This window comes from Jaculus jaculus, chromosome 13 (assembly GCF_020740685.1).
Source record: "Jaculus jaculus isolate mJacJac1 chromosome 13, mJacJac1.mat.Y.cur, whole genome shotgun sequence".
Taxonomy (NCBI): Eukaryota; Metazoa; Chordata; class Mammalia; order Rodentia; family Dipodidae; genus Jaculus; species Jaculus jaculus.
The window spans coordinates 78,624,633-78,651,925 of NC_059114.1; the positions used below are offsets into that span (position 1 = coordinate 78,624,633).

Consider the following 27,293-nt stretch of genomic DNA (forward strand, 5'->3'; position numbering starts at 1 on the left):
AAGCCTGATGCACAAGGTGGTGCATGTGTTTGGAGTTTGTTTGCAGTGGTTACACAGAGGCCCTGGTGTGCCCATTCTCTTTCTTTCTCTCTCTTTCTCCTTTCTGCTTCTCTCTCGAATAAATAAATAAATAAATAATAAAAAACTTAAAGTATTGAAACCAGTGAGTACTCATATTAAAATTGTAGATCTGTCAAAGGGTGGGATATGTCAGTAATATCTGTGTGCAATGTCAGTACACTTTTGAATTTGTTTTAGAAAGGTGTAGGTCTACTTGATCTTTTCTGTTTATCTACAATCAGTTGTAATGATGATGATATCACCATTAGATTAGAATAGCAAAATCATTGGCTGGAAATTGTTTCATCTTAGGTTATTATCTTGGAAAAATGGCACAGTGAATGCTGTAAATAATGTTGTGGACAGAGATGTCTTGCATATGTTAAATAAGCAGAAACTTTTCTGAAAAGACAGTTATAAAAGGCAGAAACTTTTCATTTACTAATGAATTTCTGTGAAGTTATTGGCAGAGTACATGGATATAATATTATATTGAATAAGCCTACATAATCTTATTCTTGGAACCTTTATTAATACTCATGGCAGTTTATACTTTAGAATTTATGTTTAGTAAAAGGCAGCATCCAAATAGGCAACTATGTGAAGCTGCCTATTTCAACTGGATAAATACATTTCATTTTATCTGTAAGGCCTAGTAATGGTTTTTTTTTTTTTTTTCAAGCATAAGAAAATGTGCCCTGGTAAATATTTGACAGAACACAAATAGTGAATTTCTCTTATTACATTGTTTAAATGAGTTTCTCAGAAAGAAGGATTCACACATGGCCAGAGGAATAAAAAAAATTCTTTAAGGCCTGATTTGGGAGCCTATCCCTGCTGCATTTTTTCTACTTGGAAAACTTCTTAGGACAAAGAAAACGTTCTCAGTGCAAAGTTGATTGGCTTATAGCAGAAATATAGTAGTCTTCCATTCATCTCTTCTGTTTGTTGTTTCTTTGTTTGTTGTAGTGATCCAGGTTACATGGAAGGAATTTACATTTAGTGGGCATGCACTGAACAGTAACAGACTCCGTTTCTTAGGATGTTCCCTGACCGACGGGCATTCCATGTCCTCTGAGGCTCATACAGCACAGATGGACCAGTAGAACCTTCTGACTCTTCATGCCTCATTCCTCCTACTAAACAGATCATAATTCTACATTTACCTCTTAGGATATTATAAGGACAATTAATTTTTATTGTAAACACTTCATATTCATAGGTTCTTATGTTTCTAACACCCTTCATGGGAGTTAAGTGGTTGAGATTAGCAGATGGGGATAAAAATAAAACAATGAAACAAGAGAAGTCCTCTGTATGAAATAACAGCGAGGACAATGCATAAGCTGGGAGTATAATTGGTTTAATCCTCCCAAAAACCTGTTCTCTTAAGTTTTTCCTCATATATTTTTATACACACTTTAAGACTGAATTTTTACCTAAGCCTGAATGTTGTATTTCTCTATCAATACCCGTTGGATTGCTTTCTGATATATTTGTAAACACAGTTATGCACATACATGTCATTGCTGTGATTGACATGTGTGCTGCAGCTGGATGATTGGGTCCCAGTACTGTAGAGCTGGAAGATGTAGGATTCCTTGGCAGGTAGCACTAGTGAGAAACAGGCCATTAGTGTCACCCTCAGAAGAAACATAGCTCTTTCAGAATCCTGTTTGACTCCTATGAGAGCAAGTTGTCATACAAACATGTGATATTGGCTCCCATATCTGCCTGGCTTAATGTTGTTCTGAAGGGATTCCTTCAGAGTTTTCTCCCACTGTATTCTTGTCATTCCTACAAGGCCCTCAAAACAACCAAATACACGAATTTACATGTTCTTGTGTTCTGAAACAGTGAGCTAAAATTTCCACCTCAAGTATTTTTGTGAGAGCTGACTACCAAAGTGTAGCACACTACTGGAACTGAATGCTGAGATAATACTTAAGTCTGAATAGAAAGGAATGCAGATTCCTGAGTAGCTAGAAGTGTTTACCTTGATTTGAGCATTACAAAAATCTATATACACATCAAAGCAACATACTCCCAAGTACATTAGAATGTAAAGTGTTTGTTGCTATGTTTCAGTTAAAATGAAGTTATAAATGAGTTTTCAGATAAGACAAATAAGCAGGCCCAACAAAATTCTAAAGATCTTATTTAAGAGTTACTTAGGCACAGGGTACCTGTGGATGTTGTGTTCCAACAGGAAAGCATGAGAGCGTGCTTCTCAAAGGTGTTCATTGAAGTGAGAGAAAGTAAGCCTTTGATATTTAAGGCAAGAAAGGTATCCTCAACTTTCCCAGTTTAAGACTACTTGATATTTTCACTGGTTATGTGTGTTCCATTTTCTGACATTATTACTGTTCACACTAAGCTCACTTAGGTGACTCAGCTGCCTGAACCTCATGGACCTACAGTTAATTATTATAACAAACGTATGACTACCACAAACGGTGAGGTGCTTAAAATAGTGCTTTGCCCATGCTTAATAAATGCTAGTTATCATCATAATAAATGACTTTATGATTATTACTATCTGCCTATTCATCTTGCCCTCCTGCAGCTTTTAATAATAGTAGATTTTATATCTCATATATAAGTTTATTAATACTCAGAGAAACCAGCTAAAATAAACATTTCATTTAAATATGAATGTTTCTAATAGACTGTAAGGGGATATTATTTAACTATACTGTGTTGTAGTCAGAGATTTGCAAAAAGAAATATTAACCTATTTTTACATCAAAATGTGTTCATAGTTTAGACTATTTTTTTCTTTTTTTCTTTTCTTTTCTTTTTTTTTGCAGAAGGATCTCGCTCTAGTTCAGACTGATCTGGGATTCACTATGAAGTTTCAGGGTGGCCTCAAACTTACACCAAGCTTCCCTGAATAAACATGGTATTCCCATACACCAAACAGGACCAGAATTTTGCTTTTAATAGGACCGTGAATTTGAAAACTTTGCTACAACAATATCCCTTTACTCTCTGAGGCTAACTGTTACAGAAGTGATATACTCTCTTAAAACTTATGTGCACATTAGTGAATTCCAGGTCAGCCTGTGCTAAAGTGAGACCCTACCTTGAAAACACAAACAAAAAAAGTATGTGCATTTATAAGTTTAGCATCATCTTGCATCTTGAAAATCAAAACCAAGCATTAAAAAAAAAAAAATTCTGGTCAGAGTCCAAGGCTGTTATTTTATAAAATTCCAAAATGTGAGAACTTGGAAGACAGATCCTTGGGTGACTGATGGGTAACAACTGGCAAAAATATGACAAAAGAGAATATAGGCTGGAGAGCTGTTTTACTAATGTGCCATGTTCAGCATGTATTATAGAGTGCTCAACTCAGAGAGCTTTTGGCTGGGTTAGTCATGAGAATGTAAGGGAAGGAAGAAAAGCAAGCATGAATGAGGAAGAGGACGAGGCACTTTTATTTTTTCCTGACACTTGTGAAAACGTAGAAATATAAAGACCTTTGTGTGCATCTGGCATATTTCTCTTCAGCAGAAGACAAATCCTGAACATTTGTACTTAGAAGAAGAATCAAAAATGTCAGATTTAAAAAACAAGGTGCTTAATAGTGGTCCCAAAAGACCAGATGAAATGGAGAATGCATATAAACATGGTGGATATTTTCAGCTATGAAAGTTGAATATGTTCAAGAGATGTGCTGTAGAATTGCACTTGTTAACAAGTACATACTCTTACCTAAAAACAAAAACAAAACAGATATCATATTGTGTGTCTTTACATCAATATGCGGTAAAAGAAATGCCTTTGTATGAAAATGGATTATACTCTCCTAACAAAGAGCACCTAATTTTAAATTTCTAATTGTATTTTATAAGATTAAGATTAGAATGTTGAAAATTTCTTCTGTTAAAGTCCTGACTCACTCAATAAAGTCCATAGATCCAGTGACTAAGTAGACACAATGAGGGTTAGAATGACAATTAGACAATAATTACGGAAAATTGAAATATACTTTATAAGATCTCATCTCTGTGGGATGTCTCTTGACATATGAATAGACTGCAGTCAAATAAGGAAGCTGTGTGATTTTAGTAGAGTTATTTTGCATAAATAACTTTCAAGGAAACTCTGCTACCTCAATGCGGTTCTCACTGAATTTGAAGTGATCCTAGTGACATTAATTTACATATCTGGAAAGTTGGCTGAGCATTCTTTTCATCTCTCAAGCAATATGAGCATACCACCTTCTGCCTTCATGTGTGGCCAATGCAGTTAATGAAAAGGAAATTCAACAAAGTTAAGAGCCATATAAACAGTAAAGCAGGACCCCATCCCCACTCATGAGGCCCAAGTTACAGCCTGATTCTTCTCTTCTGGCTTAGGGTATCCTGCAAGATTCTCCAAATTGCTGAGCCAGTGGCAGCATTGATAAGATATTGATCAATGGATGCTGAGTTTAGTTAGATGGGAGTAAGAAGCTATGGTGTGTCATTTCATGCCAGGGTGGCTATAGATAATGACAATATATTGAATTTTTAATTTTGCCTGTGTGTTATGGTATGTAGTATGGGGAATATGTATGTGCCTATGCTCTTTGCTGATGTATGAGCATGGATGCAGCCCGATGCAGAGGCCAGAAGAGTTGGTTGGGTTCCTCCATTGCCTTTCTACCTTAGTGCCCTAAGACAGAATTGCAAAGGAGCCAGGAACTCAACATTCTGCAGTGAGACATGTGGACAGAAAGCCCGAGAAATCCTCCTGTTTCTACCTACCTCGGGACTGAAATAATAAGCATGCATGGCCATGCCCAGCATTTCATGGGTGTGCCAGAGTTTGAACTTGGGTTCTCATGCTTGTGCAGCAAGCACTCTCCCCTATTCAGTTATATCCATGGCTCCATAAACTATATATAATATTCAAATTGTGTACGGATTTTAGAAGACAATATTTTGTAAGTTTTTACCACAAATGATGGGTGAGTATACAGTATGCATGACTTTACTTAAACACTATACTAGCATCTATAACATATATTGGAAAGTCATGTAGTCATCATACCTCTTCAAAAGTTTTATATTTTCTGTATCACTTAAAAATATAGGATTAACTTAAAAAAAATGTCTGAATTGCTCTGATTACACTAATTCCCATTCTTCCACATCGACAAGGTTTACTGTGTTTCTACTGCCCCTGTTTCACATGGTGTTTATTGCATGTGGGAAAATCCATGCAAGTTAGACAGGGTCACTGATTGATGGCTGTTACTTCTGGGTTGAGGAACTTTAAAACTGAGCACAGAGCATGGCTTGTTTCTGGCCATAGGAAAGTTGAAACACGTGAGTTTTGCAATTGTGTTACAAAGAGCTGAAGTATTCTGGGTCCCAATGTTGTGACTGGTTTGGCAAATGCAATTGGCATAAAGCGGAGAAACACCTGCGGTTTAATCACATCAACACTTACTATAAACTGAAAGTATGTTTATGTCTTTAAAATGGTTTATGTAATAGTTTATAATGACCTTCTCAAATTACATTCAGAGATCCCTTTGTAAAATCATATTGTTTTATTGCCCCAGAAGAGAATATTACCATGTTATTACTTAATCGATAGCTTTAGTTTGAAGGTAAGGATGGCGGTAATTATATGTTATGAGTCTATTGTATTTCAAGAACTTTCATGGATTTTTATTTATTTAATTCCCTTATGAGATAAGAATATGAGTGTCATTTTAGGTCAAATTGGAAAAAAAAATCTAGCTAAAAAATTCCTGTCAACTCATTAATACTCTGACAAATAGATGTTCTTCCCTATCTCTGCCAACTTTACTATTCATTCCACTTTTCTTTTCTTCTTCTACATTGTCTAAGGGGAAAAAAAAAAAAACTTTTCTCAAAATAATGGATTCTGAAAACAAAACATTCTTAGAATCCATAAGCTAAGAAGAAAGTATCCTTATTTTAATGAATTTTAAGTTAAGCTTAAGTATGTCACTCAATCATATTTTATGTCAATATACAGTATACTAGTAATTTATAATCAGTAAAGTATTATCCTTCGTAATGTATATCTTACTTTTTATGAAAGTATGCAATGATCAGCTACATTGTTAATTCATGTAATTCATTGCACTTAAAACTACATATGGTACTTTCGCACTGGTATATTAATATATATTCTTAACAATACTTTAATAATTTTGTGTACTCTTTCTTAGAATTAATATCTTAATTTGGAATTATGTATTATTTTGATGGGATTTCTACTATGTCATATTTTATGGTATAGTTACATCTGATGTTTATGGTTTTATTTTCCCTAGTTCCATACACTTGAAGTACCTTTTCCCAACCTTTAACCATAATGCAGAGTATGTTTATGTCATTGAGGTATATTTATTACAGGCAACCAACAAATGGGTCCTGTTTCTCAATCCAATCTGCTTGTGTATATTATTATTATTAACTTGACATGTTTAACATTCAGAGTTATTGTTTAAAGGTATTTATTATTTTCTGTGTAATTTGTTGTTTGGTAAAATTTGATAATTTTCTAATTCTTATCTTATAGTGTACTCTTCTGGTTCATTTCCTTATTCCCTAGGGAATAATGGATATGTTTATGTTTCTTTTTAGTATGTGGGATTCCTTCACGCCTCTTCAGTATATTGGAATGCTTTACTTTATCTCTCAATTGTGAAAGGTAGCATTGCTGAGCACAGTACTGTCCTTTGCCACTTGCTGAACTTAACAGCTTATAGCACATAGTTTCAAGCATCACTGGTTTTCAGAATTTATCTTGAGGAATCTTGTATTCCTTGGATGAGTTTTCCTTTTTTACTTGACCTGGTATTCCTTTTCTTGCAGTTTTCATTTCTTTCCTTTTTTCCCCCTAAATATTAAATGTGTTTAACTACAATATGATGTAGAAAGTCTCCTCTCAACACAGCTTTTTTATTTTTATTTTTATTTTTTTTTTTTTGACATAGTGTCTCACTCTAGCCCAGGCTCCTTAAAAAACTTAAAAAAAAAAAAAATCTGAAGTGCCCTGACTACACTTTTTCCCGTTCTTCCATGCCAAAAAAAAAGAAAAGAAAAAGAAAAAGAAAAAGTTTACTGTGTTTCTACCGTCCCTGCTTCATGTTGTGTTGATTGCATGTGGGAAAATCCATGCAAGTTAGACAGGGTCACTGATTGATGGCAGTTACTTCTCTTTCACCATTGTGCTGGTTCCCAGTTCACCAAGAAAACAGCATTCTTGCATGTTTCATCAATTATTCTTAGTTTCAGCTGGAGCACTTTTGAGGTATGATGGGGTAGTTCTCTATTTAGGATCTGTGTCTATCTGAAAAAGAGAAGCAGATTCTCCAATGGAAAGTAAAGTTACCACCAAGTAAATGTGATAAATATTGTTTTTTAGAGAAGTTTAAACCTAAACAATAAAAAGTCAAACAACCCACTCACAAAATGGGGCAAGGAACTGGACAGGGAGTTCACAGACAAAGAAATACAAATGGCACACACTCCTAAGGAAATGTTTATCATCCCTAATCATCAGGGAAATGCAAATTAAAACTACTATGAGATTTCACCTTACCCCAGTAAGGATAGCAAACATCAAAAAAATCAAAGCCAGACAAATGCTGGCGAGTATATGGAGAAATATGACCCTTCATCCACTGTTGGTGGGAGTGTAAGATGGTACAACCACTTTGGAAAGCAATATGGAGACTCCTCAAAAGAACTTACTATGGAGTTGCCAACAGACCCAGTTATTCTCTTACTGGATATGTACCCTAAAAGCTCCATACCTCAGCTCAGAGAGATTTGCTAAACCATGTTTATACCTGCTCAATTCATAATGGGCAAGAGCTAGAATCAACCCAGAAGTCCTTCATTAGACAAATGGATAACTATGATGTGGTATTACTACACGATGGAATTCTACACAGCAGTAAGGAAAAATGACACAATGAAATTTGAAGAAAAATGGTCCAACCTGGAACAGATCATTCTCAGTAAACTCACCCAATCACAGAAAGATAATCGCTACACAGTCTCATTCATCTACAGCTCCTAACATGAATCTACCCAAGTTGCTGACATACCTACCAAGCATCTCGAGGACTGGACAATAGGGAGGGTGGGGAGTGAAGGGAGGATAAGGAAGGAGGGACAACACAAAACTGGACCCAAAAGGCAATGGTACCATAAAACTCTGCATCCTAAAAGACAGATCAAATGTTTGAACCTTCACCAGGCCCTTAGAAAGAAGACCAGATTCACAAGGCCCTGGCGAGGGTACAAGGAAAACTGTCCATTATCTCCTCCTATTTCTGCTTCTTTCTCTCTCTCTCTTTCTCTCTCTCCATCTTCTCTCTCATCTCTCTATCTCTTTTACATTACTTATCTGGTTTTTCCTTCTGTTCTTGGGTGCTGACCTGTAACTCCCGGTACCAGCAGATGGTTATGGTCCACAGTGAGCTTTTGATCACAGAGACCTATAAGGTCTCCCAAAAGAAGATAGATTCATGTCAGAGCACTTGAGGACCCACCATAGGTTAGTGGTAAGACCCTACTGCTGAAGACACCATACACGGCTGGTATGGATCATGGAGTGACATGGCTGGATGCTGGAAGAGAGTCAGTTCCTAGAGAGTTAGTGCGTCTAGTGCCGAAAGGTGCTACATGAGCGACTGGGGGATAAAGACCAATATCTGCCCAAGCAACACATGATCTAACCTACTTAGCAGCAAACAACCTGACGTGGGGCTCACACAAGTGCAATAGTGGCACATAGCCATGGCGGGAAACCAGCTGCTCTCGACATGGCTAACTGATCTGCTCAGTGGAACAGAACCCACAGCTGGAGCTGGGAAACAAGTCAGAACCAAATCCAAAAATGAACACATTCTCCACTAACCTCTTTCAGTCACATTCTTTCTCATTATTTTATCTTTATTGTTATACAAATGTTCTAATTAAAATACTTTGCTTCAAGCCCTGGTATTCCATCTTTTACTTAACTTAATCCTTTGGGGGAAGACTTACACCACAGTTTTTCACTTGATTTATGTATTCATTTTAATATTTTTATTTTATTTTTCTTCCTTGTATTTTTATCATTGTATTAAATTCTTCTTCATATCATGTCTTAATTTCATTATTTCATTCATCTATATATTTATATCCTGTTTAGAAGCTTTCAGGAATTTATGTATTTTTGAGTTACTGAATATTCATATAGTCATTTAAAAATGTCTAATTCAATATAGTACAAAGTTTTATAATTAATTTTTTTCTTTCTTTTCTTTTTTTTTTTTTTTTTTTCAAGATGAGGTCTTGATCTAGCCCAGGCTGACCTGAAGTGCAATATGTAGGCTCAGGATGGCCTCAAGCTCTTGGTTATCCTCATACCCCTGCCTCTCAAGTACATAATTAATAAATTGTGGCACATGCATATTACTTTATTTTTCATGATATTTGTGTTTCTGCATTAGAACTCAAATATATAGGATAGGTTTTTGTTTAGCTTTTTTTTTCTTCTTTGTTCTAAATCTTTCTTTCAGTTTGAATATTACAATATTCAACAGGACTGTTCTGTAATAGGTTTAAGGTGTCATCTTCACCATCGTACTAGGACCTAATTGCCAGTATCTTCATGCTTAGTTCATGTGCTCAGGGCTATGGGTGTGATCTCCACCATCACATTGGGAGCATAATACCAGCTGACCATAATGATACTCGTTTGATTTGAAAAGTACAGTAATAGGTAATTAGAAGTAAGTCCACTCAACTTCATTGTTCTGTATGAATAACGGAACAAAGGTAGTGCAGCATCTGCTGTGGTATTAGTTGCTAAGAGGGAATAAGAAGTAAGTTAGTCCAACCAGACTAGCAAACAACTGTAGACCAGTAATGTAATTACAGGAGGACCAGAAATATCAGGAGGAAACAACAAAGATTACAGGAGCTCGGGGTAGGCGTAGAATGAGAAAGAAAAGGGTAACACATTTGCGTCCTAACATTCCACAAACAGCCCCAGTCCCAGACCATGTTGTGCCTCTTACCTGGGAAAGCCCACCCGCATGTGCGTGTGCACACACACACACACACACACACACACACACACACACACACACAGAGAGCAGCCTACAAAAGCAAAACCACAAAAATAAAAAAAAAATAAAAAAAACAAATAAATAAAAGGCAAAAATCACATCCTCATTAGTTTAGTTTCAGCCTCCGTGTATTCATTTTACCCTATTGCGGGTGCTGTTTTTGCTGCATTATCTCCTGAGCGTCTCTGTCTGTCATCACTTGCTAAGTTCTGCCTCTAAACTATTTTCCTTTTCCTTCTCTGGCTGTCTCAACAGCGGCTTTCGTCTGATTCGAGCAGAATCTCAGTGGTATTACGTTTCTACGTGGGATGGAATCATGTTAGCTCATGGAACAGAAGGTGGCAGGCTCAAGAATATTTAGTCGTTGGTCACTGTCCCTCTGCTGAGGTGTTAGCAGCGTCACTCTACGCAGGGCCAGATTCCGCCACTTAGACTACTGCGTGGTACTGACTCACTGTTTCCCTCCTCCAGCTAGACTTCATTGCATGGCAGGATTCGCAGAATAGTCCCTAATTCTTATCTGGGTGTCTGGATAGGACTATGCGGGAAAGGACCCTTGTTACTGACCTGCAAACCTGTCTCAGCAGGGATCTCTATTCAGTGGTCAGCTGCAAAGAAGAGAGATTTTCCCCTACTGCACCCCACTTTTCTCCACATCCTTCGCTCTTCCCGCATTTCCGTTGTGTGCCCTCACTTCTCTTCTCCTCCCTCCCCCCCCCCATTTTTCTCCTCTGTAAATTAGCTGGGATTGCAAACAGAGAGCACTGTATCTGTGTTTCTTTGTCTTCATCAATGGTCGCACGCTGTGCAGTTGAACTTGGTTCTGGAGACAGAGCACTCACTCCCTGCTGGGATTTTGCAATCCACAGTGGACTTTGGCATCTCTCCTTTTCTGTTGCTGCCTTTACTTTCCAGTCTTTTCCTGGCTATGGAAACTCACGTTTTTCCATCATCAACACTTCATAGAGAAGTTATTCACCAGCCATCTTTGGTTTATTCCCTGGAGATTCTAACAGTAGGTGTGTGGGTGTCACCCACTTTCTCTCTTGTGAGGCCTTTCTTATAGAGAAGGGCTTGGTGGAGGCTGACTCATGCGAGGCCCTCATTAGCTGGCATCTGATGCTCATTTGTGACACTGAAAGCTGACAGGAACCAAGGGCTGGAAATTCATATATATAGCTTTTCGCTACTGCTTAAAATTTTGACTTAAAAATAAATTTCTCTTTTCTTTGTTTAGTTGATAAAATATTACTGGGTACGTGACTTCTACTGATGGTATTTTCTCCAGAGGTATGCATTGAATCCTTTGTTTATGAATGTAGACTACTTTCTATGTCTGGGAACTCTATCCTAAACATTTACTTTTGTGTTGTTCCTTGAGAAAATGCCTAATGAAAGTGTGTTCATTTGTGTTTGCTGAATATGTACAGGGTTCTTCATTATTTTATAATATCTCAGCACATCCTATATAACTAGTATGATTTATTCATTCTTACATTCATAAGCATTTAGCATGTATACAACTTTTTTTTTTTTTCCATGAGCCCATCAGAATGCTTTCTGAAGGAAGATACCATGATCTAATGAAATGGTTGGGAAGTATGTAATTGAGGTTTTGGATATGGAAAGGAACAGACAAGGTATTGTGTCTTAGCAGGAGTTCTTAGCAGCATGGACCTATTGCACTTCATGGGCCTGAAAGGACAGAGCTAGGAGGCTGATGTTAATCCAGACAGCATCGTCTTATTCTGACAGGGTGCCATCCAAACCTGTGGGTGATTGTTTGAGAGAGGTAGTCCAGTCTTAGATCCAGGCCTCCTCCTATCACCATGATCTCCTGCCTCACTTCATGCTGGGGAGAATAACCCCAGAACTAGTGAGTCCACAGAGTTGATACTTGATGGTTTATGTTCTGCAAAACTGAGAAGATTGAAGGTCTAAAGGCTTGTTTCAAAAGACAATATTTTTGGTGAATCTAATGTTAAATAATTATGTAATAAACTTCTATCTAAATCTCTCTTTCAGATGTGTAATTCTTAAAATAAATACACTAGAATTTGAGTAACTTGGTCCTACTCTAAGTACTAGGACATTTTAAAGTTACTTTGCAGAAAAAATAATACACATGATAATATGCTTATCATGAGCACTCAATCTGTTTACACCTTTAAATGTATCAGAAACCAGCATCCACTTGGACCACATTGCCTGTCTAGCTTTCCTTATCCACGCAGTTGTAGCTACAATGCTGTGATTTTGAGAGGAGGGTAAAGTTAGGGTGACCCCTGAAAGTGAATATACAAGAAAGATTGAACTTGCTAGAAATCCAAGATCATCAGCCTTCTTATCTCTCTTGCCTAGTTCCTTAGAACTGTTTTTCCACAGTCAGGGCTCCTCCTAGGAGGGGGTCTTTCAATGGATTTAAACATTGTGGTTGGTCAAGTTCAACCCCCAGAACTTGATGGCAGGGCTAACCTCTTCCTGAGACTCTCTCTAGCCCTAACCATTGTACGGTCCTTCTGGCTCAGGTCAGCCTATCCCCATAAGGTCATGAACACCTTTGCAAGGGGCGGCAGGCCCTGTCTCTCTGGTCCCTTGGGAACTTCCAGCTGTGGGTGAGATTTTCCCTCAGGGGGGCCTGGACTGGTATGGCCCAATCCCAGGCCCAGCCAGGAAGGCTCGCTAGCCCTTAATCTCCACATGGGGTCTTTATCCTCTCCTTCTCTCCATATAGCAGGTACTCCTTGAACTTTCTTTTCTTTTCGTTTCTCTCTTTCTTTCTTTCTTTCTTTCTTTCTTTCTTTCTTTCTTTCTTTCTTTCTTTCTTTCTTTCTTTCTTTCTTTCTTTCTTTGTTTTAAATCGAGGTAAGGCTTCACACTAGTCCAGGCTGGCCTGGAATTCACTATGTAGTCTCAGGGTGGCCTTGAGCTCACGGTGATCCTCCTCCTACCTCTGCCTCCCTACTGCCAGGATTAAAGGTATATGCCACCATGCATTGCTCTACTTGAAATTTCTGTTTTTTTTCTGCTTTCCATGTTTTTCCCCTCAGGCCTTCCCCATGGGAACTCTAGCCACGTGGATGCCTTTCTTTGGCTCTACTTCCCTCAATAAATATAATAATTAGATAATTATCCTTCCAAGTTTTCTTTTTTTATTCAATTCTTTGATTAAAATTTGAAAACAAACTAGGGTTTGGGATTCAAGTATTTTCCTGGACCCTTAGCATCCCATTACAATTTGAATGCTACTTCCATAAACATCATTCATGACTGTTCTCTTAATTCCACTTCCACTTCCCCCTCAACAATCTCTTCTGTTTAATACCACCTGTGTCATTTAATCTATTCCTCACCCCTCTTCCTGCACATCTCTTTGTTTAAAGATCTTTAAAAAATATTTTATTTCTATTTATTTGAGACAGAGAAAGAAGGAGAGAGGGAGAGAGAAAGAGAAAGACTGGGTGCACCAGGGCTACCAGCTGCTGCAAACAAACTACAAATACATGAGCCACCTTGTGCACCTGGCTTATGTGGGTCCTGGGGAACTGAACTGGGGTCTTTGGCTTTACAGGCAAGTGCCTTAACTTCTAAGCCATCTCTCCAGCCCAGTGCATCTCCTTATACTTGCTCTTAGCTAGCATTCTATCTCTATAGATTTTACCCTTATTTGCCCTGCTATATGCATACACTTGAATTATATTAAATGAAGTGAACCAAGCTAACATGTCCTTTATAAAGACCCTTGGATGATTATATAAGAGTGCAAAGCTAACATACACTCATGTGCATATTTTACCTGAGAAACTTGCCTAAAACAGAATTTAAAATTTGAGTTAATAGTGAAATCATATATGGATATTGAAAAGGGCAAAACTATATATATATATATATATATATATATATATATATATATATATATATATATATATAAAATTAACGTATAAACCTCTTACTTAGTTCTAGCAATGTATAATTGGTTTTCAATTCATGAATAGCCATTAAGTATTTTTCTTAACTACAATTGAAATATAATTAATAGAACAAGGAAATAATAATGCAATGATTTTCTGTTTTTAAAGTTAATAAGATTCAAGTGAATTCTCTGATTACAAAATCAAAGTTAAACTAGCTTTAAAATATTGTAGTTTATAGTTCAGTTGGTGCCATTTATTTATCAACAAAATGTGATTAAAATGCTAACTATCTGAGGCTGATCGGGATAATTACGCATACACAATTTAGTAAGCAGCTTGTTGTTATTTAGTGTTGAAGGGATGTGAGGAATGTTTAATAAACCACATGGGATAAAAGCTCACTTATACCATGCTTAAATTCAACAGCAACACTTTTTAAACATACACTTTTTATGTCATTTGAAACCTTCCTTGCAGGTAGTATAACTCTTATAAATAGAATGTGCACCATAAATGTCCATCAAATAAAAGATCATTTGTGGGGTGGCATTGAACTGATGTTTGGAAAGTGACCCTCTTTCTATGGGCACACCTTGATTCGAAAGTGAGTCTGGTTTCTATGCACTATGGGGCTATGAGGAGTTAGACTGGCAATGTAGGCAGGGTGGATTTGGTGCTAGAGCTGCAAAATGTAGGGCAAAGGGGGGAGGATGTACGTGAATGTTTGTACATTGCCTTCTTCACATGTCATCAATGGAGCTTGAAGTGAGGCAGGCAAGCACTTGGTATTACCTTAGTAACCTAGGACACTGCTGTAGTCAGGTTCCATTGAGGCATAAAACACCTGACCAAGAGCAGCTTGTGGGGAAAAAAATAAAAGGTTTATTTTGGCTTATAGACTCAAGGGGAAGCCCGTGATGGCAGGGACAAAATGGCATGAGCAGAGAGTGGGCACCACCTCCTGGCCAACATCAGATGGATAACAGTAACAGGAGGATGTGCCAAACACTGGCAATAATACCCATAAGCCTGTCCCCAACAATGCAATGCCTTTAGGAGGCATTATTTCCCGAATTTCCATCAGCTGGGAACTTACCATTCAGAACACCTACGTTTATGAGGGACACCTGAATCAAACCACCGAAGACACTGTTTGTCTTGGGCACTAAGCACATTCTTTTCCTACAAACATACCTAGCAGCTTGTTGGCAACTTGGGACACCCACTTGTATCAAGCTGCTTGTGCAATCCACTTCTAATGATGCAATAAGTCTCTCCTCCCCTAGAAACTTCCCCTTTAGTAATTTAAATAACTTCCCCTTTGTGGTAGGATTTTTTTTTATTTTTTTTATTAAGTAGACAGTTGCAGTTGTATGGATTCATCATATGTTAGTGCCATAATTTCCCGGCTTCCTGCCCAGCTTCCTGCCCTCATTGCGGTGTGGACCCTCCTCAGTGGGATTACTGATGTTCCCCCTGGGGTTGTGGGTTATGAAATGTGAGATCGTAAGTCAGTCATTGTTTAGGGGTGGGGGGACAGTGCCTCTGGACTTTCCACTCCGTTGCACTTGCATTCTATCCACTCCATCGTCCACAAAATCCCCTGAGCCGTGGTGGGTGCGTTTTAAGCCTGCTCTAGCGCTGTGCTCTCCGCGGGTCCTGCTGTGGTGTGCTTTGAGTGTTCTCCGTGTGTCTCCCTCAGCCTAGTGCTGGTTGGCAGGCACACTATTGAAGCAGGTAAACGGGAATTTTTACCTCAGACCAAAGAATGTTCAGGTGTTAAATTGATCACAAGAGTTTCGCTGTCTTGTTCAATAAATGTGAAATAAGTACAAGAAAATTTCAGAATAAAGTAAAGTGATCTGTTGCAAGAGTTGTGAGCTTCATGTTGACATCCTTTAGTGTGCCACATTGGAAAGTTATTACTTGGTCCTGTTTCCTATAAATTTTTTAATGAATATAAATGACACCACTACTAATTTCAGCAGTTAAGAAGAAAAAAAAAATGATGTTTGAATTTTTCAAAATATATACTTTCCCAGGTCAAATTCTCCATTAATTTATTTATTTTATTTTTTACTTTTGTAGCAAGGTATTGCATCATACTCACATGTCATTCCAGGCCCAAATACGGATGCACATATTTCATAGTTATCAGTCAGCCAATTACCTTTACAAAAACGTAAGCACCTGCTAAGTTGGCTCGGGCATTAAGCATGCACATTTCCTAAAAGAGCACAGGACATAATGGTATAGGAATGTGTAACTTTCATACAAATTATATTACCTCTCAGGGAAGCAATCAGTAGACTAATGCACTAAATGAAAGAGATCATCAAATTGCTAAACTGTGTGAAGGCAATAAAGACATGTTATGATAGAAAGCAAAAGAAACAGGTGAAGTATGAGATTCTTCAAATGGTTACTTGGAGACCTTAAAAAATAGAATGTGATAGAAAAAACTGTACAAATTGGACTGGAATGTTAGGGGATGAGTCAGGGAAGATTGAGCCAGGTCATGATATAAGGAAATGCTTCTGCAAAGCATTTTTTTTCCTGCATAGAGCTGAAGATTTTCAAATGACTTTGTCCTAATTAACTCTGGTTAACTCCACCAAAACTAACCTGGGCTGAGTGTCTTAAATAATGAACATTTATCTCAAGTTGAGCCCATCTGTCAGGTGCAGAGTGGGGGTGTCCCTTCTTCCAGGTAGATTTCACTTTCCTCCACAAAGCTGAGAGCTAATGAGAGTTCATGTCATTCCATGCACATGGAAGGAATGAATCTAACCATGAGGGCCTCTGTTCTCTTCCCCTCTTCACTTCCTAATTATCACTACCTGGTGACATAGGATCTCAGCAGAGGACTTTTGAGGGCCCCAAACTTGGAGGCCAGAATTATTATATTCCCCAGATTCCAGTCTTATGTGTAAAATATTGTCATTTTATGTCCAACACTTCTTATTTCAGCACTGGCACTGTAGTCTAACCTCCATAATCTCACCTGATTTACTGTAACTACAGTATACAGAAGAATAAAGTATGAATTGTTATAAGGAAAATTTCCTCTTTGGTACTGGACCTATGAAGTCAAACTAAGTACAGGCATTTGAAATATGATGAAGGCGCAAGCATAGGAAAATATTCTCAGCTAAAATGAAGAAAGAGTGAAGAAGGAAGGAAGAGAGAGAATATTGAGTAGGTGAGGACGAGAAGGCAAGTGCTGCTTTTTTTTTATGATTCTGTCGGGTTCTCTGGGCTGTAAAGGGAGTGTGGATTTTCACACTCATGCAGCTGTAAGCAGTGGCTAAGGGACTTGATGGAGAACATTTGCAAATAAGTCCCCATTGAAGAATCCTTGTGAGTGAGGCAGATGAGCTGCAATAGCCAAGTTGCAAGTATAAAACATTTAAGCAAAAGCATACAAAAGAATAGTGTTTTTTTTTTTTTTTTTTTGTGTGTGTGTGTGTGTGTGTGCTTACACACAGGTGGGTGTTGTTGAAGGATAAAGCATATTAAAAGAAAACATTTTGGGCTGGAGAGATGGCTTAGCGGTTAAGCGCTCGCCTATGAAGCCTATGGACCCTGGTTCGAGGCTCGGTTCCCCAGGTCCCACGTTAGCCAGATGCACAAGGGGGCGCACGCGTCTGGAGTTCGTTTGCAGAGGCTGGAAGCCCTGGCGCGCCCATTCTCTCTCTCTCCCTCTATCTGTCTTTCTCTCTGTGTCTGTCGCTCTCAAATAAATAAATAAAAAAAATTAGCTTATTTTTATTTATTTGAGAGTAACAGATACAGAGAGAGAAAGATAGATAGATAGATATAGATAGGTAGATAGATAAATAGATGATAGAGAGATAGAGAGATAGAAAAAATGGGTGTGCCAGGGCTTCCAGTCACAGCAAACGAGCTCCAGATGCATGCAGCACCTTGTACGTCTGGCTTAGTGGGTCCTGGGGAATCGAGCCATGAACTAGGGCCCCTAGGCTTCACAGGCAAGCACTTAACTGCCCCAAGAAGATTTTTAAAAAATTAATTTATTATTATTATTAACAAGATACACCATGTTTTGGTACCCCCTTTTCCCTCATCCCTGTCTCTATTCCATTGGAGACACTCCCCAGTTTGTTTGCAAGTATTCCCCATGGGGTTGTGGTTTATATGTTGTAGAAACAGTTAATTTGGGGGAGAGTGAAAGCCTTTGGGCATGATGTTTCAATCTATGGCTCTTATAATAGTTCCACCCCATCTTCCACAAAATTCTCTGAGCCGTGGTGGGTGAGTTTTAAGTCTACTTCAGCAGTGAGCTCTTAGGGGCCTCTGGATCTCTGTAAGTGCCAAGAATCCTCAGTGTCTGTCTCCTTCACCTTAGTGCTGATTTTCAGGTTCAGCATGGAAGCAGCACTCTTGCTTGTCTCTTCAATTCTTCTGTGGTTTCAGCTGTGGCTTGGCTGAAGCGTGAGGAGTAGATATAGTTAAGCAGACTTTCACCAACCATTATTCAGACAGGACGACCTCTCTGTGTACTATCATCTCTCCTTGAACTAAAGTAACAGATCCAACAGGTTGCTCTCTTCTGACCGAGTCTCTTCCTTGTCCTCATCTGTGTTATAGCTAGCCAGACTTGTCTTTTCTAGATAAAATCCTTCAGAGGCTTTGATTGCAGTGAACACAATTATGAATTTCTTATTTTTGCATATAAAGGTAAAGACAGATTCTAGCCATTACCGAAATCTCTGATATAAATCCACTACGTTTAGATTTTTTTTCCTCTTCAAATATCTCCTTTTTTTTTCAAAACAAAAATAAAGGTACATCAAAATGAAAATATGCCAAAGAAAATGCAGAGTTGCTTCAGCTCCTCTTGCAAGGTTAATGTGCATGGTGAATGGCGAAAGAAAATTATCCCAGTGGGTTACACCAGGGAAAGCACTGGGGTGGTTAAGAGGCTTTTTATTTCATCATGCAGTAAGCTAGCACCTGTCTTTGAGGTTCTCTTACTGGTCATGTCCACTGCACGAGCACTGCTGAACAGAATACAGGTCTGTTTTGGAACAGTAGCCACTAGATGTTGCTTTCAACAAGCCTGATTCTAAATTGACTTCGCAGATCTTGATGTGAGTTTCAAAAGTCTACATGGTTGCCTGACAAGGTGATGCACACCTTTAACCCCAGCACTCGGGGGGCAGAGGTAGGAGGATCTCTGTGAGTTCAAGGCCACCCTGGGCCTACAGAGTGAGTTCCAGGTCAGCCTGAACTAGAGTGAGACCCTACCTCAGAAAACCAAAAAAGAAAAAAAGTCTACATTGTTTGTATATAGGTTTATTAATTGTCATAAAACATTCATATTTGACAAAAATCACCTGAGAATTTTGAATGTGTATATATATATATATATATATACATATATATATATATATATATATATATATATATATATATATATATGTATATGCATATAAATTTTCATATGCCTTCTACTGATTAACACATTTTAAAGTAATTAGGTTACATAGTTATGCTGGGAACAGCCAGTGCTTTGGCACCACAGGAAGCTTCTGTAACATTACATTCTATATATATATATATATATATATATATATATATATATATATATATATATATATATTTTTTTTTTTTTTTTTTTTTTTTTTTTGCTGCACAGTACTTTTTAAGTTTTAAAGACAGAGTGGGAGAACCTACTGATCCATTGAAAAATAATGACAATGTTGATGGATGTGGTGACTGTGTTGGTGATGATGATATGCTTACAATAACACACTGAATTTTAAATTCTCTTTCAAATGCATTATGTACAAAGTGGCACATATATCTGGAGGTCATTTGCAATAGTAATAATTACACACATTCTCTCTTTCTCCTTCCCTCCATTCCTCCTCACTTTTTCTACCCTCTTTCTTCTTGCAAATAAGTAATAAAAATGTAAAATAAGAAACAAATAATAACATATTTCTATGATTGTGAGTTTAAAACTGTGTTCCAATACCTATTACATTTATGACCTAAAAGAAATTACATGAATACATCTAGGCTCATTGCTTCATATCCATGATATTGTAAAATTATTTCTTGAAGTACACATGAGTATTGCATTGGTAAGAATTAAAGACACAATGATAATAAACCCTGAAGCAAGTGTTGCTTATTCTCCTTTTATAAATGGAACACTTGAGATCAAGAGACATAAGCATATATTTTAGAATGTTGTGGTATCATGAGCAATGAAGTCAATTTAGGGGATGATGCCTAAGCTTTATTTCTTACAAACCTCATTAGTTAATTGATCTTTTTGTTTTCTTCCTAGCATTAGTTTGCTATCTGAACCAAATAAGTCAGAACCAATTTCCCTGTTTATAAAAATTGAAATTATGTAACTTGTATCATAACTTGGCTTGGTGGCCTTTAATTCCAAAATTTGAGATGCTGAAGTATGAGGGTAATGATACCATGGATTAAATAGTGGGTCCCTGTCTTAAGCAATGAGAGAGAGAGAGAGAGAAAGGAAGAGAGAGAAAGAGAGAGAGAGAGAGGAGACAGGTGTGGTAGTTTAAATGTAAAATTTCTTTCCTAGTCATAATTAACCCCTAATTGTGGATGGCTTGGGCTATGTTCGCAGGGACTGTAGGAGAAGAGACGTGACTTGAGGACTGGTTTATACCTCCTCATCCTGTTTGGTGCTGGGGTTCTTTCCCCAGCTGTCTGCCCCTGCCAACCTTTCTCTCAGCACAACGAACACTTTCTATTTAAGCTGTAAAAAAATCACTGAGCATTCCTTCCATTGCTCCTTCTGATGGAGCATTTTTCTCCCAGCAATGAGAAAGGGATACAGTAGGGAACAAGTTTGAATTACTGTATAGTACTCAAACTCCTGACGTTTTATTTCTTGGTTGGTTTGTTTTGTTTCTTGAGGTAAGGTCTCATTGTACCCCAGGCTGATCTGAAACTCACTCTGTAGTCCCAAGCCAGCCTTGAATTCACAGCGATCCTCTCATCCCTCCATCTCCAGAGTGTTCTCCTATTCTTCCCTCCGCTGACTTCTGTGGATGAATTCTAATCCTGATTAGAACGATGATGGCTGTTATTTGTGAGTCTGTGTGTTTGTGTGTGTATCGGAGCATGCATGTGTTTGTGTGTGTGTGTGTGTGTGTGTGTGAAGGTCAGAGTGTCAATCCTCTCCTTCTGCTGTGTTGCTCTTTGTCACTGGGTGGGTCACTCTACCTGGTCCATGAACTTGGGGATTCTCTTGACTCTCACAGTGCCACAGTCATGATGGAATAAACATGCTTGCACCCTGCACATTTCAGCTGACATGTTTAACAGGGATACCAACTCCAGTCAGTAGACTTGAACAGTTTCCATAACTCCTCAGCCCCTCTAGTCTTCATTTTCTAATGCATTTTATTTATTAGAAAGAGAGAGATAAAGAGTGAATGGTCAGGCCAGTTCCTTGTGCCTCTGTAAACCAGCTCCAAATACATGTGCCACTTTTTGCATCTGGCTTTACTTGGCTACTGGCTTTGCAAGCCAGCTCATTTAAATGCTGAGTCATCTCTCATTCCCTTTTTAGTTTTGATTTTTAATGAAAAATGTTTCTGATTCAACACTCGAGTGAGGTTAAATAGAATTTTGTCTCATGTGAATGTATTTCACTCAGCATGCTTATTGACACTTCCATCCTTATTTTCACAATGGGTAAAGTTTCACTACATATTTTTGAATAATTTTCTATAGTTACATACAACTGATTTATTCATTAACAGATGCCCATTTCAGTTAATTTCATTATTTGATTACTATGAATAAAGTTTGAATATACATGAGAATATACACTCAAATTTCATTTTCTTCTGAGAGTTAGCCTGGCATATGATGCGACATTTTTCTGTACTGGCTATATTAATTTTCACTCAGACTCATACATCCCTTTTCTCTTTTTGCTCACCAGCACTAGTTATTTTACATCTTTCTTTGAAAAATAACATCTATTGCTACTGGGGTGATGTAATGCCTTGTTAGAGTTTGGCTTTAATTTTCATGATAATTGATGTGCAACATCTGCTCAGCATTTTATGTCTTGATTGAGAAATACTTATTACGTTTATTACTGATTTTAATGAGATTATTTTCCTTCTGCTATGGAAATTTTAGCATTCCTTATATATTCCGGATAACAATCCATAGCACATGAACTGTTACAAGTATTTGCTTCCTACAAACTGTCTCTGTGCTGTGTATACTGTTGCATCCGAGTTACTGAAAGGAACATACTAGTTTGTTGTAATACTTTTTGTCTATTTTTACCCCTGTTTCCCTTTGGGGGAGTCTTCTAAAAATTGCTCTTTTTCAATGTCCCAAATAGTTTCTGTTATGGTTTCTTCTAGTAGTTTCCAAATTTTGGGTCCATAAGTTGTCTCATGAATTTGCTGGTTCTAGGTTTTAAAAATATCTTATTTATTTGTTTATTTATGAGAGAGAGAGAAATGCAGATATATGTAGAGAGAATATGGGTGCACCAGGGCCTCCAGCCACTGCAAACAAACTCCAGACTCATATGCACCTTAGGCATCTGGCTTTGGGTGCATATAGGGAATTGAACCCAGGTCTGTAGGCTTTATACGCAAATGACTTAACCACTAATCCATCTCTCCAGCCCTGATTCTAGTTTTTATGATCAGTTAATGTCTAGTTGTTTTGTTACCTACTTACTCTCAATTTCTAAGGAAGGAGGAGAAAGAAAAAACACATCATAAAAATGTTAATTGATGAGGAGATAATAATCTTTAATATATATGGATTTATGAAGTGGATATATATTAATAATGATCCTACTTCTATAGAGCTATGGATTTTTAACAGTTAATGTTATAATTGCTTTATTGTGGAGATCAGTTAGCAACTTAGTACTTTAAATTATACACAAATTTACAATTTATAATTATAATATAGTCATCTTAAATTAAGTAATAAAATGACCTTACTTGAAATACACATACACACACAAATATAAATCTATACATGTAAGTTCCTTACTTATATATGTGGTGGTATATCATACACACACACACACACACACACACACACACACACACACACACATATATATATATATTTTTTTTTATTAAGTAGAAACATATGGACATATCTTGTGTTGGTCCCATCATTTCTGTCCTCCCTGTCCGCATTCCACTGAGGGCCATTCTCAGTGGGATTGCTGGTATTCACCATGAGGTTGTGAGTTATGAAATGTGAGCAGCAGTCAGTCATTGTGATGGGCAATGGGGGGTGGGTAAAATGCCTCCAAACACACTCTACGGCTAATGAATTTTTTCCACCCCCTCTTCCACAAAATTCGCTGAGCCATGGTAAGTGTGTTTTAAGTCTACGTTCGTGTGGTGCTCTCATTTTCCTCAGTGTTTGTCTACATCCTCCTGGCACTGGTTGTCAGGCTAGCCATCAAAGATGCCCTCTTGTTCATCTTGCTCCATGGTTTCACTTGGGACATGGCTGATATACAAAGGCAGTTTATCTCCTTTATTCTCTCTGCCTTCTGAAAAACAAAAACAGATTCTCCAACAGAGATTGAGGTCAGTATAGGCTGAATGGGATAAATGGGTGTAGCCTCTCTTTTGGCCAAACACTAGTTGGGAGCTTCTTGTTGGAGTCCATGATCTCAGTCTCCATAGGATTCTGACTTGATTCCTAGTATCAGCTATGGGTCCCTTTCCACTGAGGGGATCTCTTATCCAATCAGGGAGTCACTGAATTCCCTCCTAGGGTGAGTGACAGTATTGCACATGTATGGAAAACTTGTCAGTCAGTTGCTTTTGTACAGCAGTGTCCCCACTTAGCACACAAGGTTCTTGGCCAGTTTTATACAGATGCTCAAGGAGTGCTTTTCAGCACTATGTGGGGAGACCATCTGACTCCCTACCATATTCCAGAAATATCTCTCAGTGTTCTGTTTTGGCTGAATTTGGTATACTCACACCACAGTCTTTTTTTTTTTTTTTTTTTTTTTTTTTTTTTTTTTTTTTTTTTAGCCTCAGGTTGGTAATCAAGTGCTTTGACAAAAGTCTGCCCTGTTTGGGGGACTTCATAGGTCTCTGCAATGAACAGCCAATGTGAAAAGTAATTGATTTCTGGTACAGGGAACTACAAGCCAGATCCAAATATTCTAGAGCTAGGGTTAGTTGGTAGCTCTATTCTCATTTTTTCAGGAGTTTCCATGGTGATTTCCATAGTGGTTGTATAAGTTTGTATTCCCACCAGTAAACGATAGTTCCTTTTGTCCAATATTAAGTAGCTATAGTTGCTTGAACTAAGTGGCTGGCTCTTCAATTCTTTTCCATTATTCTATATATCAGTTTTTATGCCAATGTCATGCTGTTTTTATTACTATGGCTTTGTAGTATAGCTTTACATCAGGTAGGGTGATACCTCCAGTTGTATTTCTTTTGCTGATAAAATTTTTGGGTATCTGAGGCCTTCTGCTATTCCACATAAATTTTTGGATTGTTTTTTATCTCTGTGAAGATTGATGCTTGGATTTTTATTGGTATTATGTTGAATCTGTATATTGCTTTTGGTAAGATTTCCATTTTTACAATATTAATTCTACCTATCTAGGTCATGAAAGTACCTTCTGTCTTCTCATGTATCCACACTTGTTTTTTTTTTTTTTTTTATTGACCATTGTTATGTTTTCAGTACATAGGTATTTCACTTCCTTTGTTACTGTTATTTTAAGGTGCATGTATGCACATTGTATGCACATAGTGGCTCCTGAAAATGAGCAGCCTCTCTGACTTCTTTCTCCGTGTATTTATATATTTTTTTCTTATGGGAATGTCACTGCTTGTTGTGTGTTTATTTTGTATCATGCCACTTTACTGAAAGAATTTATCATATTTCAGAGCTCTGAAATGGAGACTTCTGGGTCACTTATGTTTAGGGTCAGGACATCTGCAAATGGGGCTCCTTTGACGTCTTCGTTTCCTATGTGTATCCCTTTTATATCTTTCTCCTGTCGTGTTGCTTAGACGAGGGTTTCTAGTACTGTGCTGAAGAGTAGTGGTGAGAGTGGACACCACCTCCTTGTTCCTGATTTTAATGGAAACTCCTTGCTCCATTCCCCATTATGTGTGATTTGGGCTAGATGCTCTGTGTACAGCCTTTGAGATGTTTAAATAAAAACCCTCCATGACTAGTGTCCCCAGCCTTTTGATCATGAAGCAATGTTCTATTTGATAGCTTTCTCTGTATGTACTGAAATAATCACGCGGTGCTTGTGTTTAAGTTTATTTAGGTCATGTATTACATTAATTGATTTCCATATTTTGAACCATCCCTGCATCGCTGGGCTCAATCTTGCCTGACTGAGGTTCCCATCAACCTCACACCAGCGGCAGAGGAACCAGCAGTTGGGAACCAAGAGCTTTTGACCAGGAACCCAGGCCTACTCCTGCACCATGGGTTCAGGGTCCAGGTAGCCCCGCATGAGCAGTAGGAATATTGGGAGCTGAGCTGGGCACCTGGGAGAAGAAAAACCACAAACCCAGACCTGCTCCAGCTGCAAAAGAACAAGATCCAAGCAGGTACACGTCAGTGACAGGGGTCTAGGAGATGGGGATCCAGGAGCTGGGGAACAGGGAGGCAGGCCTACTCATGCCAGCAAGTGCTCACCACAATTTTCTTTTTGAGTCATTGAATTATATTAAATGATATGTATTATCTATAATGTTTAAATAACACTTAAGAGAACTTTTTCAGGCTTCACGTTATGTGAATATTAAACACAACCTAATAACAGCACTTTTTGTCCTCTCACTCTTCAGGAGAAACAGAAAATACATTGAAATTTGTCATCCTTCTGAAGTCAAAGATAATGAGGGCTTACCATTGTCTACCACTGATCATCTGGACCTACTTGTTCCATATAATTGTTACCAGCCCATTACAAGAAACAGATAACAGTCACTTACTGAGAAAAAGGACACTGAATGTGACTAAAGATGATGGTAAAATACTACATCGCACCAAGCGTGGCTGGATGTGGAACCAGTTCTTCTTGTTGGAAGAGTACACAGGTAGTGACACCCAGTATGTAGGGAAGGTAAGAATTTTTTTTCTGATGAATTCAGTAGCCAAAAATGATGGTCCTTTCTCTTTTACAGCAACTTCCCACATTATAAATAAACATTTCAACTAATATGTCATTGCAAATCTGTGCAGAATGACAGTGTGTAGAATGTGATATAACCAAGCACATATTGTAAATCATTATTTGTTACAAACATGACAATGGGATAAATCATTCAAGTGTGGTGGTACACATAGACAATCCCAGCACCGTCATTCAGAGACAGAGAAGCCTGAGTTAAAAGCAAACCATTATTGATCCCATTTGCAAGACATAGAAAGGAAACAAACAATACCAAAATGATGCTGCATGTGGTTTTGGTTCACAAGTAATTAGCTTGGTATGAATCAAATATAAAATTAATTTGTCCCTGAAATTCAATTTAAAATTATAACTAAATAATATCATACATTATAGGATGAAAATGAAGTTAAATATACCATAGTTTACTAAAATCTATTGCTATCTTTGATTAGTCATTATAATATATAGTAGTATGCAATGCACAAAAAGAAAATAAAATATAGTATAAAATATCTGTGTCTTGAAGTAAGTCTAGCTGAACTCTCCTCTAATTGTGTAACCAAGATAAGCAATGTGAGGGAGAAAAGATGAAAGGAGAGGAAAGAAGTGTTAGCACTGCGGATAGGTCATCCTTTGTCTCTACAGCAAGTGTGACAGGTGCTCATCTCAGTCAGGAACAAATCTCATCGAGAACTTCATGGTGTGCTTGTATGCAGCTCTGACACTGGTTCATGATATCTCGCCTCTTGGTGCTTATCAGCTTGCTTCTCTTTCTTCAACTGATTATCTGTATCTTTTTTGTTCATGACCCCTTTGTTTCATACAGTGGCATTATCTTTCTCATGATACTCTGCTGTTCTCATGATAATTCACTAGTGCACTCTGATTCTCCCTAAGGTAATCTCAATGCTGAGCCTGATCATATTTTTAAATAAAATTCTAAAGGTGGGCTAGAAAGATGGCTCATTGGTTAAAGGATCTTGCTTGCAAAGCTTGAAGGCCCAGGTTCAATTCCTTAGTACACACATAAAGCCTTATA

At 37.8% G+C, this 27,293-nt stretch overlaps 1 protein-coding gene across 1 annotated transcript in view; it reads left to right on the forward strand.

The window, feature by feature from the left end:
- Positions 1–27,293, forward strand: part of Cdh9 (cadherin 9) — a 130,570-nt gene that overhangs the window by 18,663 nt on the left and 84,614 nt on the right. The window contains exon 2 of the mRNA XM_004652528.2: positions 25,926–26,203. Within this exon, the coding sequence (XP_004652585.2) occupies positions 25,976–26,203 (228 nt within the window). The 5' untranslated portion in view covers positions 25,926–25,975. The remainder of the gene's footprint in view (positions 1–25,925; positions 26,204–27,293) is intronic.